Source organism: Plectropomus leopardus, chromosome 12, assembly GCF_026936395.1.
Source record: "Plectropomus leopardus strain MGB_pleo_1.0 chromosome 12, ASM2693639v1, whole genome shotgun sequence".
Classification (NCBI taxonomy): Eukaryota; Metazoa; Chordata; class Actinopteri; order Perciformes; family Serranidae; genus Plectropomus; species Plectropomus leopardus.
Window position 1 is genome coordinate 9,535,479 of NC_142187.1, and position 14,825 is coordinate 9,550,303.

At 40.0% G+C, this 14,825-nt stretch overlaps 1 protein-coding gene across 2 annotated transcripts in view; it reads left to right on the top strand.

Annotated features, from left to right (window-relative positions):
- slco5a1b (solute carrier organic anion transporter family member 5A1b) overlaps positions 1–14,825 on the top strand; it is a 259,950-nt gene that overhangs the window by 180,424 nt on the left and 64,701 nt on the right. For both annotated transcript variants that reach the window (XM_042498012.2, XM_042498014.2), the window contains exon 13: positions 5,110–5,322. In XM_042498012.2, coding sequence (XP_042353946.2) covers positions 5,110–5,322 — 213 coding nt within the window. The remainder of the gene's footprint in view (positions 1–5,109; positions 5,323–14,825) is intronic.

A 14,825-nucleotide genomic window follows, 5' to 3' on the forward strand; every position in this document is an offset into this window, starting at 1 on the left:
TTTCTGTTAGATCTGTAAATCAAAGTCCACGTTGGTGAGCAAAAGTTTGGGGTTTAATAGCATGTTACAAATAGGTGTGTGAGGACTTCTGTGCATTGGTGTGGGTGCAGTGTGCACAAGAGAGCAAGTGTATAGTGTTTGAGTCTGTGTGGGCGTGTGCACAGCTTCGTGCAAGTGAGTGTTTAAGTGTGTACCTGCAGATGTGAGCGCATCAAATGAAAAATTATTCCACAGTGTGTGTGCATGTTACACACAGACACATCCGCTCACTCACATGTGCAGCTGTGCGTTTCTGTGCACACGTGTGTCGGCGGTGCATTTCTGTGTGCTCCTTGGCTGAACGGTTTCGTTAAAGTTTTTCAAAGGCCCCGGGATGAATCAGAGGTGAGGGACAGATCTTTGTTTCCTACAGCAGTCATCATGGAGGGAAAACAATAGCCGGCCGCCGCTCTCCCTCTGACCTTTTTTCACCCATTCTGAATAAGCCGGAGCCGTGCAAATCCATCTGCCTTTTGTCTATGGGAAGCCTGGCTAATCCACCCCCCCTTCACACACACTCACTCAAATACACCCTGTCACACACACACACACACACACACACACACACACACACACACACACACACACACACACACACACACACACACACACACGCACACACCGACCAGGAGACCTAAGCTCTCCACCATTAAATCTCCATCTCAGATCCACCAAGAAACTACAAATTTCTTTCTACCACAAGCTTCCCTACACTTTTTCAAACTGATTTCACCTTATTCTTATTTCTTAATTGATTTTAATGTCATTTTCTATAGTAAAAACACCAACTCAGATTAATCTAAGTAGATTAATTAGCCATCTACACATCACACACAATATTAATACAAAACTGAATCAAAAAGTCACCACAGGACAAATAAAATACCAAAGATCTCCTGAAATGACGCATTTCTTTTCCCTCTCTTTTTGAGGGTGTCTTTTCTTTCCCCCTCCTGCTCAAAGATGCCTGTCTGTCTGTCTGTAGGGAGTGTGTCTGATATTTGCTGAAAAGGGCTGAACCCAGCAGCGTACACAGACAGCCAGCCCGCCTGCCTGCATCCTTGACGGGGCTATGGTAATGCTTTTCAGAAATACTCAGTCAGGAGGAGCTGCACACTGTATGTCAAATCACGTTTGCCTATGTGAAATGAAAAATTTGCAAGTACAATCGCTTTTCGCCAGAGCAGATGGACAATGGAGGTTGGAGGCATGAAAGGAACTCCCTTCGCCTCTATGCCTTTGGGGAGACAATATTTCCCTTTCATTTTTCGCCCCGCTCTCTGAATTAGATGTGATCGAAACGTTTGATTTTCTTCCAGAAACAAACTGGATTTTCTGATTTTTTTTCCTCTATCATACGATTAAAAAAAGAGCCAGGAATGATCTAAATTGGAGTGCAATTTCAATCCGCCTATGTTACTCAATATTAAAGAAATCCTGATTGTCACAGATTATTCCTTTTAGCCTGTAATCATACCAAAAACACACATTTACTTTAATTTGTCACCGCTAAGCTGCAGTTCTCCGTAGCGGTCGCAGCTTTTTTTTTCTTTCTTTTTTTTATCAAGCCCTCAACATGTAATGTGATTGAAAGTGTTAAGCCACAGGAGGGAGAGTCAGAAAAGGCCTCAGAGCCGTGCTGATAACCTCCTATTATCAGAAACAGAGTGTAGGTGACACGGCGAGAATAGGACTCGCTATGCAGAGGTAGATATTCAAGACTTTTGCTCAATATTTCCAAGCGTTGGGTTTCATGCTGCGTTGCTGAAAAGGTTACACAGTCCTCTGCAAAGTAATGACTGCGTGCATCATGTGTGAACGTTCCGCCTCCCGTCCCGAGCAAACATTTGATTTTCAATCATTGCAAATTTCTGCTACATCTGCCTCTGCGGCGCGGGCAGAATGGCTTTTTTTTGTTTTTTTCATAGCTGCGATCTAACAAGTCATACACCCCCAACTCTCTGTCACACACACTCCTCCACCCCCTTTTACAGTTACTAACAACTGCAACCAAACTTGATTAAGCAGGTGGGGTCAGGCTACATTTGTTTGAATCAATAGACAGACATGCTAGGCAGCCACGATGAAGAGTCTGGGGGGGAGGTGGAATCGGGGTGTGTGTGTGTGTGTGTGTGTGTGTGTGTGTGTATATTTGTGAGCAGAAGGGGGGCTAAGCAAATGCCGGCATCTGTCCCGTGAAAGATGACTGAGCTGTTACAGTTAGAGCCTTGAATTATGGGCCATTACTAGCCGAGCAAGATGCAATCCCTCTCCATGAAACTTAATTTGACAAAACAATGAGATGACTCGGGGAGTAAAATGACAAATGAAGTTATTTGATCCGTAGTTTAAAAAAAATAATTAAAAAAACGCAAAAGCATGATTGCAGTGGAAGCATGTGGAATCAGCAGTAATGCATTATTAATGGCCTTGCCAAACCCACAACACGTACAGGCTTACTGCTCAGCTACTTTTTTTTATGCCGTTTCTTGATATTTCTGTTGCGATCTCTCACATTAAGACCGCATTAATAAAAAGAAACATTAAAAAGGATAAAATTTTATCTGCTTTTACGAATGCAATTTTAATATCTGCAGCCATACGAAACTAACAAACCCTGCATTATGTTTATTACTGATTCATGAATAGCCTCAGTAGTAACTTGTGGTTACTAGTAGCTAAATCTTTTATACGTACTGTACTTCTAAGTGGGATTTCTCACATTTTTTGTTCTGCTTTATTATTATATTTCTTCCCCAGCACTGAGAGAATGGTCTTTAGTGCGGTGCTCCAGTCAGAGACGCCCACTGTTTCCTTTCAAGGCCGTCACATTACTATGCAACCAGCTTTTACAGTACGGCTTAGAGCTCCCCCAAGCAAATTGGACACCCCACAAAGCATCGGACAACTGTTGTCCCCCTTTGTGGGTCTTTCTGCAGGCACTCTTTATCAGGTGCTGAATGCAGAGGCAGCAATGAATGAAATCATGGGGGGTGGGGGTGGTGGGGAGGGAAGGGCGACATCATCGAGTGGTGTTTGGGGTTGGGTGGGGGGGGGTCACTCGCTGAAACCTCACAAGAATTCCAGAACAATCCGTGTGCAGGGTAGAGCGCTCCTTTTCCCACCTCCCAGGGTTTCAGGATTTCTCAGCGCTGACAGGCAGGCAGGAGGGATTCGACAAGGCTGCCCCCTTTCTCCCTACCGCTTTCAAAGCCTCCTTTCCATTAACTCACCACGCCGCACCTCGCCTAATCTCTGTGACCTCTACCACCGAGGGACAGGGAGTTCTTTTTTTTTGTTTTACCCCCCCTTTTCTCCTTTACCCCCGAGACAAGCCTGCTGTCTTTCTGTGAGGTTGAGAGCATCTCTGAATTTCTCTTTTTGGCACAAAAATAATACCTAACAAGCTTAATATGCAGAATAAAATTACTATCCATACAAGCTAATGATGAGCTATAGCAGTGGTTCCCAACTAGCCACAGGTTCCACAAATTCGATAAATTGTCACATATTCAATTTTATTTAACAGAATGTAAACAACATGGTGGCTTTAAACACAAAGAAATAAATTATGTTAATAAAAGCTCTGTGCCAGAAATTCACTGTTTTTCAAAATCAAGTGTTTTTTCTGGAAAAACTTGCTCACGAGCCACTTGGGGTCCATTCAAACCTGCGACCCACTGTTGGACCACAACCCACCAGTTGGAGACCACTGATTTATAATGACTGTTTAAAATGTTGTACAAGTAAAAGAGGGGGTTATCTTTAAGTGTGCTGCAAAGATGTGAACAAACTCTAGTTACCAAGCAGAAACGAGTAAAGAAATGCTTTTTTTTTGCTATTGATTTCTTCTGAGAATTCTGTGTCGGAGAATTGTAAGCCTTGTCATTGGCAGTGCAATTTGTAGCGCTTCTCCTTCTTGGTTCTTGGCGTCGTTCTTTGTTGTCAAGATCATTACACAGTGTGTAATAATGGGGAATTATGGTGCCTATTGTTAACTCTTAGTAGTCAGGTAAAAACGCAACAGGCCCATTATCTTGAGCTCGCTGGTGTCTGAAAAATGAACAGCGAGCGGCAGTTGGAGCCGCAGCTCAATACTTCCCCTCACTCAAATTATAGCCACGGCGGTTCTTACACACTCAAGAAGCAGTTCAAACAGAGAGTTTTATCATACAGTATGTGTCCATTGTGTTATCTTAAGCAGCAGACCGTGTGAAAAGAAATCTTTCATCTCCAGTTGTTTGCTGAAGGATCTGGTTCTCACGCGTTGGATTAAAGTGCCGCCGAGGTCGAAATTGGCAAGGCGCTTGCTCAAGACGGCAGAACGTCTGTTGCCTCCCGTTCACAACGGCAAAAAAAAAAAAAAAAATTCCTCCAGTATAGCAAACGGTGTGTTGAGCTGTCGAGGCACACTCAGAATGCTTTCCTAAACAGGAGTTTATGTATTCTATGCACTCCTGGGCACAGATGGTGGAACAAACGCTTGTGATTATACTTTTCATCGAGCACAGTGATATGCATATTTATGTCTATCCAAAAAAGGAAATAAAAGAACCATGTGATTTACACTTTCATCCACCGATGTGTAGACTTTTTTGGGGGAGAATCATTGGAAGCAAAAGCAATTAACACTTTTAAGGGGGTTCAGATAGATTACTGTCAAATGAAGGATTTTAGTGGCTTGTTTTTTGGACCGTTTGGTGAATGCTTTAATCCAGGAGTTTAAAACCGTGTGCCACACTGCACTGAGAGTCTGCCGGGTTGTTCCAATCAAACACCAGATGAATTTGCAGATTAGTTCCTCTTGTCGGACTGATCAAAAGAATCACCTGGTGTCGTTTTTGGCTCTAATGAAAGCCTGCACACTTTTAGGTACATAGTTTTACACCCCTGCAGTTCAATCCACCTGCTACCATCATGAGCACAGACTTCTTTAGCGTGGTGGATGAATCAAAACTCTTATGTGGCCAGAGGGAGTACCACGCTCTGCCTATCCACTTACCTCAGATTAAAATAATAATAGAAACACATTATTAAACCTTTTTGTATTTGTTCTTTTGTGGCCCACAGGGGAGCCAAATCAACCAGATTCCCACCAAGTACAGCCAGGCCGAGTCCACCAAGTTTCTCATCCTCACCGTTGTGTCCATCCTGTGCATTGTTGGCGTGCTGCTGGCCTCCACCGTAGTCTACTGCCTCCGCCACCGCTCCCACCACAAGCTGAAAGAGAAGCTCACCAATCTGGGAACAGATGCTGGCAGCGATGCTACCGCCACCTATCAGGTAGGAGGTGCTACTGCGCTATATTTGAATTTAAATAGAGAAGATGATTTTTTTTTTAAATAACAGTAGTAAAAAATGCAGGATCATAAAACAATTTCCAAACATTTTTGCTTGTGGGCCTTTAAAATGACGTTCTGTATGTTTTGGAACCCCTCATCACCAGATTATGTTCATTCACTGGTTGTGGCTATGTGGCAGCTTCCAGGGCTGAAAAATTAAGTCAAAGTGCCAAAAACTGCAGTTCCTCAAATGGCCACTCGATGCTGGGTTCAAGAGTAAGTCAGTCCCTATAGACACCCATATTAAAAAGATCAACTTTGCAGCAGAAATAAACATGTTTACAGCCTGAAACAAAAAACATGTTGGTCTTTATAACTAATTTACCCATTTATTCCAACTGTATGGGGGTGACGTTATATATAAATGATCTAGTTGAATATTATTAAGGCCTAAAGTTATGCATAGTTAAGGGAATAGCCAATTTAAGTGACAGGCTGTCTGCAGATGAAAAAAAAAAATCCAAAATCCTGATAGCCCAAATGTCGAACTCTGCAAGTAGATACAACTGTTGCTGGGCCAGCTACGTGACTCGCCCACCAAACTTACATAATCAGCCCCCATGGCCCCTTGGTCAGGAGGCAGAAGGCCTGAAGAAAATGCGAAGTTGGCCCTTAGCTAGCCAGGAAGTGTTAGGTTAAGGTTAGGGCAAGGCTTAGTTCTCGTTATTCATAATGTGAATCACATCTTCATGTATAATGAGTGTATTAAACAAATAAGTTGGATTATTGCTGCTCTTTTTTTAATATCTTTTCTTAAATAATAACCCTATAAAATGAATCACGTCTTTGTGCATCAAGCACTGTGATTTGCTGTTAAACACTATGATGTCATGTAAAATAATAAATTACTCTCTCTGTCATACCTACACATATAAATAAATCTGACAAGGTAAAAACAGAAATCAACGTTTTCAAAAAATCTAATTGTTGCAGTCAAGCCCATCTGAAATTATGTGAAGAGTTCAATGGAGGCACCGATCGATCACAGGAACATAAGAAAACCCTCCGCAGGAAGGCCTAGTTTATTAGCCACAACATCAAATTGTAGCAGGGTTCAAATGGCAAAGCATTTAGCTAGCTATGAAGGGTGAGAATCCCATCTTCATAAATTAAATGCATAAAGTGGACTATTGCTTCGTTTGGAGTAATATTTTTTCACTAAAATATTGTGTTCTAGTAGTGTTCAAATAACCGTTACTTTGGACACAGTTTGTTGAGTGTTACTGCAGTTATACAAACTCAGGGCTAAAAAATGAAAGTCCACAATCCAATCAGTGACATCACGGCGATTACATCCATTATACTTACTCCTTATATGTCTGTGTGTGGCAGGTTCGACCAAAGAGTGATGGTTAAATTGACACATTTTTACAGGTCAAATTATATAATTCACTGGAGGGGGAGGACAGTCTGAAAAACTAAACATAACTTAGTATATCAGAAATATATGTTAGGGCTATCCTATCCTGTTAATTATCTAGTGTAGTACATATGTTTCATAAAAAAATCAAGTAGAACTGTGCCACCAAAATGAGTGTAATTTATCAGATTTATACCATGTTTTACATTTATATTCTTTTCATGTAGATACATTCACAATTTTGTTTCTTGCAAATGTATGTAAATCTGAAAATGCTGAGTCTCTTTTTAGATAATGCTTTTATCTCAAGTGTAGCATTCCCAGTGTTGGTGGCTGAAAGCTTTTCCTTTAGGACTTGTGTTGGGGTGAAAATTAAAAAAAACAAAAAACTTTACTGCAGGAGTGTCATTGATGCTTCACCCAATCAACAGTTTTTATTTGTATTATGACTAGAGTGATTCTGTGCGGTGATTGCTTACTGTACTTAGTCTCTGGCTGTATTTGTTGTTTGACACATGAAGCGATATCACCAATTCAACAGGTTTTTCCACCTCAAGTCATTTCCATTCCCCCCTCTGCTTGCTGTAATTATCCTTTGGCCGGAATAGCCGGGTGTGAAATTTAATTTACAGAATCCAATATTAAGTGGCTTTTTGAGCAAAGAATTAGATTGAGATTTTTCCATCTCTCTCCCTGACCTTTTCCCCGCCATGTTTTTAAATGAGAGTGGTCCTGTGAGCATTGATTTTATAATGAGCCCAGCCCTAAGTGCTTACATTTTATGCTCTTCTCCGGGGATTTTTAACTCCTGAAATAGACTGCGCTGCTGCGTCAGAGGTTTACCTCAACACCGGGGACTTGTAAAGATTCATGATTTTAATTTCTGCATAATCTATTGTTCACCAGTGAGGAGGATGATAAAATATGAGAATTATATAGGGTTCCCACGGTAATGTAAAACCTGGAAAAGTCATGGAACTAACTAGAGCTAGAGTGTTTTTGAAAAATCATGGGAATTGGTTGTGTGCCATGATTTAATAACAATACTGTTACATAACAGAGAATTTGTTCTTCTGAAGGTGACGACATAATGTAGCTCTAACACACACCGGTGGATAACAATGCTTTGGTTATGTTTTTGTTTATTTGTTCATCACAAAGTTTTTTTTTTTTTCATTTTCTCCATACATTGCATCGGGGCATATACCTTTTAAATGTCTGTATCTTGTATTTATTTAATCGTTGATTTTTAAAGAAAACATGCTTAAGACATGTACCTTTGAAAAATTTGGCAATTTTTTTTCTTCATCTTTTATGTTATGTGTCAAGTTTATGTTTATGTTTTTTTTTCCTCCATTTTTTGGGTGTTTTTTTAAAGATTTTTTTTGAAAACTTAAAAATTGGGCCTTTTTTTTCTTCTTCTTTTGCTTCTTAAAAAAACGGGTTTGGAAGGTATAATTTCTTGAACTATCCCCAAAATTAAACCATAAATCACAGCCAGAAAATGTAAAAACAGAGATAATCTTAGGATTTTCAATTTTCTGAAGGTCCTTGAACACGTCATGTGGGATGTTGTTTGACTCTTTAGTGTTTGAAGAACTCTGGGCAAGTGAAACAGTCCTGAAAAGTCATGGAAAACTTTGGTTTTTAGTCCATGAAAATGCGTGGGAACCCTGATCATAAAGGACTTCACAGGATTTAACCACCAAGACTGCTTCTGAAAGTGTGACATTCAATATGCCCAATGACAGGCTGACATTTCAGCTCCACACCTTCCTCTGTCTACATAAAATATTTGCTTTTCCTCAGTGTCAGAAACTTATCTTCATGGTTACTTGCCTCCGAGATTTGCTTTAAGCCTCTAATTGGAAAATGCTAATTAAAATGCACACGTAAGACTGTGTTTACGCATTATTCATGTGATTATTAGCGAACAAAAACATTCATGTCGCTCATTCTTGGGAGGTTTGCTCAGCCCTGCTTTGCTCAGACTCCCAAAGCTCTTGCAGTTGATTCTCTTTCCTCTGTCGTCTTTATCGAGCCTCGACAGCGAGCCGTCGTCATCCTCAGTGAAAGACCTCAGTGTTCAGCTCCCATCTTAGCCGTGTAAGCCTCGTCTCTTTGTCAGAGCTGCTGTGTAGAGGGGTTCCCTGGGCTGGATTCTGTCTGTGTGTGTGTGTGTGTGTGTGTGTGTGTGTGTGTGTGTGTGTGTGTGTGTGTGTGTGTGTGTGTGTGCAGTCTCTAGGGCTACATGCAATTAAAGCAGACAGGAAGCGGCAGGCTGCCTGACGGCCTTACTACTGCGTCTCCTTCATACTGGCTGTCAAACACACACACTCGCACAAGCATACACACGTAAACATGCACAAACACACACATATACGCGTGCGCACACTCACCAGCTACTGCATGTTAATGATTCTTGCCCTTGGCGCATTTGTTTGAGGCCTCACTTCACACACTTACACACACACACACACACACACACACACACACACACACACACACCGTCTTCCATCCACGTCAGCGTGCCACCAGCTCCTTCTGAATCCCCTCCACCTTCAGCTCCCCGCTCCTCCACTCCCCGGCTTGTCAATCAAACGGTCCCCATGAAACCGCAACATGGGATTGGCCGACACCGACAAAGGAGACGTTGATTGACAGGCGTTGACAGAGGAGTGTGCGCACCGTGTCTGAGCGCTGGGCGGGGAGATGGTGGATGATGCTCGTCAGTCAGTCAGTCAGTCCCTGGATTACTCTGCGGCCAACATGGGAGTCTACAATGTCGCCTTCACTTTATCTTTCCATCTGATTCAAACTTTTATCTGCTCCTAAAAGTCTCTTTTTTTTCCCTCGAAGTAGAGGAAACCAGAGATCATTGCACTTGATTGCAGTGCAACTTTTTTGCATGGATTTTCCACAAATCAAGAGATATTATCTTGGAGCAATATTATCCTATTTAAAGATATCATCACTATATAGCCATGAAATTTCTTTAAACATGAGAAATGCTTTGGAAACTAGTAGAGATATCTCAACATATTTGCATATTTTCTCAAATTTTGAAGACACAAAAACCAGATTAAATGACCTGTTAAGATTTTTTTTGCCCCCTGCACAGAAACTGTGTCTGTTTTCTCTGCGTGGCTCAATTTAATTTCAAGGACCTTCACAGGCACGATAACATCGTCTTTACACTGCCAAAGAATAAGTGCGAAACACATTTCCAGTACATCTCAGTTTAGATTAAACAAGCAAACAATAACTCTTGTTCCCTGACTGTCCTACACCTCCTGTCTCTCTTTCAATGTTGTGTTTTATTTCCTGTCTTCTTCTCTCTCACATTCTCTTGGACAAATACAGCAGTTTGCTGATAACAACCTTTCATTAAAAATCAGGCTGTTTACGGTCAGTGTCATATACTGATATGATAGATAAAATGTTATTTGATTGATAACATAGCATGCAGTTAATCAATATTGTGCTGCTTGTCTTTGGGAAGTCCTTATCCTGACCTGACTTTAGATTGTTTTACATTTCAATATGAAGTATTAATAAATGTTATATTATTTAGTGCCAGGATTAGCAGCAGTAACAATGCGATTTGTGTTACACTTCAGTGTGGGGTTATGTTACACAGAGAAAGGATAGTCTAAATGTGTTTTTCTCTTAGACAGTGATTCATCATAAAAATGCAGTGGATTTTTGTACAAGCCATCACAGTGTTCATCTATATGGCTCAATAAATGAACAAACCATGTAGGACAATATATACTGTAAATACTAATATAGCGAGTCAGTACATCATGCCATGTCCATGTCTCTCTAGGATTTTACATACGTGTTGGACGATTTTATTATAATATGGCCAAAAGTACTTTTGAAGGTAGAAAAAAAGAACAAAAGTATAGTTACTCTATATTCACTCTAGTGTTATATTGTTTATAGACTAAGCTCTTTTTTTAGTCCAGTATTTGTATGTTTTTTAGTGGATTCTTTGTCTAGCATAGAAATTGTCATGCATAAATGTTTATTGTCAGTCTAAAAGCTTTTATTGGCTGCCGTCAAGACATATTGACTTCATCATTGCGTTTTTATCAGACACTGTCCCATATTCTTTCTCTAGCTTTTTTTTTCAGTTATTCAGCCTCGTGTCCCCCACCCTCCCTCGACTCCACCATATTGTATCATGTTCCCCCTTTTATTTGTTTGTTTGTTCAAGCAGAGAGGCAAAGCACTCGGGTAAAGGCCCCTGCATTTGTTTTGGTCAGGAGGGCATGTAAACAGAGGCGCCAATGGGCCCTGCTGACACACCCCGACCCCCAAACCCAGTCTTCCACCCCATTAGTAGGCTTTTATAAAGAAGGGGTGCTTTGGGTGGCACACGCCTCCCGTCACTGAAACGCCCGCCGTTGCCCCGGGGTGATGCATGATTTGAGACGGTCATGTGGCGCCAAGTGGATTCCTTGGCATGACGCCCATGAGAGGGGGTTGTTGGGGTTTTTGTTTTAACCTTTATTTATGCAGGGGAGGGTTGAGGAGGCACATGTTAAAGAACTGATCACACAAAGTCATCTCCACATGGCTCTAACTTCACAGCAGCAACTCTTTTTTTTAATGCTTTCTAGGTGAGCACTCCCTTTTCTCATACCTTAGTGGTGTTTATTGATTTTTGTCCTGAAAGAAAAATCTTTGTGTCAAGGCTTTTATTTTGTTTCAGGCCACCAAACAAAGTGAAAATCAGGACATAAAGAAAACTCGTGTTTTCCAGGAGCAAAAAATATGTGTTTTTGAGTTAATAATTAAAGCATTCAAAGCTTTCAGAATTACCAGAGTGAATTGCATTTTTTAAAATTTTTGCACAGTTATTACAATCTTTTTCTTTCTGAGTCAGCTGCGTCATCATTAAGCAGGGATGCAGCCTTATACAGGAGCTTAATTTTAGTTAAACATTTAGGATGCTTCGATAACAAGATAACATTTGTTCTTATCTGTAGCATACCAATGGTTCACTTTCTAACATTTGTTTAAAAACAATCACATCATTTCTGGGGTTTTTTTTCAAATGTTCTTGTACATTTTAAGATTGATTTTCTACCGTCCAGATGGACATTTGTTTTCATTCATTTCAATTTCTGTGAAATCAATTTGACTTAAAGCTTTCTAGAAATTGGTAATCCATCATGAGGAACATTTATCTCCCCGTATTTATTGTCAAAGTTAATGCAGTTCTGAGAATGGATGCGCCAACATTGTAGAAAAAAAGCGCCTCATTCATGAGCTGTAAGAAAAATGAATCCAGAAGACAAAAAAAGGTAATATGGATGTGCCAGAAAGGATCATTTTCTCATGTGTTGCATTCAAATGTCTGGTGTTTGGCAGGAGACTGAACTATTGGATGTCCTTGAATACACCAACAATAAGGAGAAACAGTCCCTTCTCACTACTGCAACATAAATATTTGACAAAATTACTAAATTTTAGAACATTATAGAGAGTATAGGCAATTTATAAAAAACATTGGTGTGATATACCAAAATTAGTGAGTACATAGGCTTCGGTAACTTGATCAAGGACATTTTCACGGGACTGAGCCCTGAAATAGTAATGTTTCACTCACAGCTTCCCTGCTACCACACAAGAAGAGACAAGACTGGATGTGTTTGCTGTAAGTCTCCTTGGGAGTCTGACTTAGTCTCACCTACTCTGTCATTAAGGGCATAAATTCCCAAATAAAATGCAATGTTGAGACAAAGCTGGAAAATGCACAGCAGACTCTCATCTAGCTCATAAAACATAGTGATTAATATGCCACGTCTTGCCACCTGATGAAGTATGTATCGTTGAAAATCAATACACTGTAAATAAAGATACTTGTGTTTGAATGGGAGCAGCTTGGGGAGGAGATTTCAGAGGCGCTGTAAATTTTCACTGTTTAGACTCTAAACCTGTCCAGGGTTATATTATTTCTTCACATTTTTGCCTTTTTGTCCTCTAATTGGCTCTCGGGGGGAAGCCATTTTGAATCAGTTTTAATTACATCATAAAAGAATTTGCTGCAGCGGCAAAGTTCACTGTGTGGGCTCGTTGAAATATGAATGCTGTTGATCATGGGTTTCCCTCCCAGACAAAACACCCACAACGCAGTGTATTGTGCTGATTGGGCTCCGTGTTACTGAGGATGTAACACGGGTGCACAGACAGGAAGGCCGTCAAACTGGTGCTTTTACCAGCCAGAAGAGTTTTTGGGACAATATTTTGCTTTATCAAACATCCGAAAATGAGTAGTTGGTGTGATCCAACACTGATATCATGGAAACTTGTGAAATATGCAGTAAAATGTAATCTTCTTCCCCAAGACAAGGCTAAAGAGAGCTTTAATGTTCCAGACCATAATGCCTCAGATGCTTTGCCCTCCTTGTCTGACAAGATTTCAAAAGACTGAAGTCCTTGAAAGTTTTGGCAGGAAACATGTTAAATACAAAGATGAACTATATGATAAAATAAATTCTGTAAACGTACATTGCAACCCATTCTCAGTTGATTTGGCTGTTATCAGGCCATAGATATGTGTCAGAAGGGGCCTGCCAAACCTACCGTAAGGTTGAATAGGCCATTATCTAGCCATGAAATGAAACGTTCTGCCGTCGGGATGACAGTAGTCTTTTTCTAAACCTAACTATGTTGTTTTGGGGTATTAAGCTAAGGAAAGTAAAAGTGAAACATAATGAGTCACCATTAAATGGGCTGATAACAGCTTTTTGAACCTACCAGTGAGGGTTGCAGGCCCATACTGACTCATATCTATGAGACTTATAATAACAGATAAAAATCATTTAATGGACTAATAACTTCTCGATTTGGTTCCATACAGTGCTCAATAAGACATTTCATGATAAAATACACACTGTATGTATCACTAAGTGTATTTTAAATAAAAGATAATATACATTACACTTATTATTCCAAAAACAGCACGGAGGTCAGCAGGTTTAATCAAGGTCCTAATGGAGAGCTTCATTATACATGTATCCAGTAATTATGCATGTTACTATTAAAGTAAATTAATCATTTCATGCAGAATATTAATTAAAATGGTTTTATTACGAGATAAGATGATTTACAAGCTCTGCAGATCTGTAACCATGGAAACACAACTACATCTGATAAATCAATTTAGCCTCAGTGAATTGGGTATAGAAACACATTTTGGTCTGACCTGTTGAATAAAAATAACAGATTTCAGTTCTGACTCATATCGGCCATGCCGAAGTAAGTCTTCAGTAAAGCTGTGACTTATTTCATGGTATTATATTGTGAAGCACTTTGTAACCCTGCTTTAGGAAAATGCCATAGAAATAAAGTTTAATGTTATCATTAAACTTTATTACATGGGTGATAATTTTGTAACTTTTCAATGTGAAATTTTGAAAGATTTTCACTTTGTAATGAAAACTTGCTGATTGCATAATTTTAAGTTGACAAAATGCTGAAAGACCTTTGGGACAAACAGTTTCAATGAATTTAGCCATTGTGCCAGCAACTCGTAATTATTCACACTTTTCTATTGATCATTTTGTTTTATTGATCAATAATCGTTTAGTCTATTAAATGTCAGAAAATGACAAATGACCATCACAGTTTCACCAGAAGATGATAACCTCAGCTTGTTTGTCTTGTGCGACCAGCAAACCCAAAAGTCAAATATGGAACTTGTAAATGTTTGGCATTTTTCTTGATAAATGACTTAATTATCGTTGATTAATTTCCCATTCATCCAACAAAAGTTGTAATGTGATCAAATAAGGACATATTAAAAATACAAGGACAAAGCATCCATAAAAACTTAAGTCTATCAATGCAGTACTGCAGAATATATTTAGCTCTGGTTCAGTGCTCCCCATAGTATCTGTCTGCGCTCTCTTTGTTCACGTGTTTGTGTTTGCCTCCCACCAGCAGTGCTGTCAGTATCCCCGGGCAAGGTACTGAAGCGCTTTAATAATCTGCACACATTTATGAGCCTGTGTCCGAGCTCATAGATCAGTGTCAGCGTGCCGACCTACGAGAACATCAGTCAGATCAGA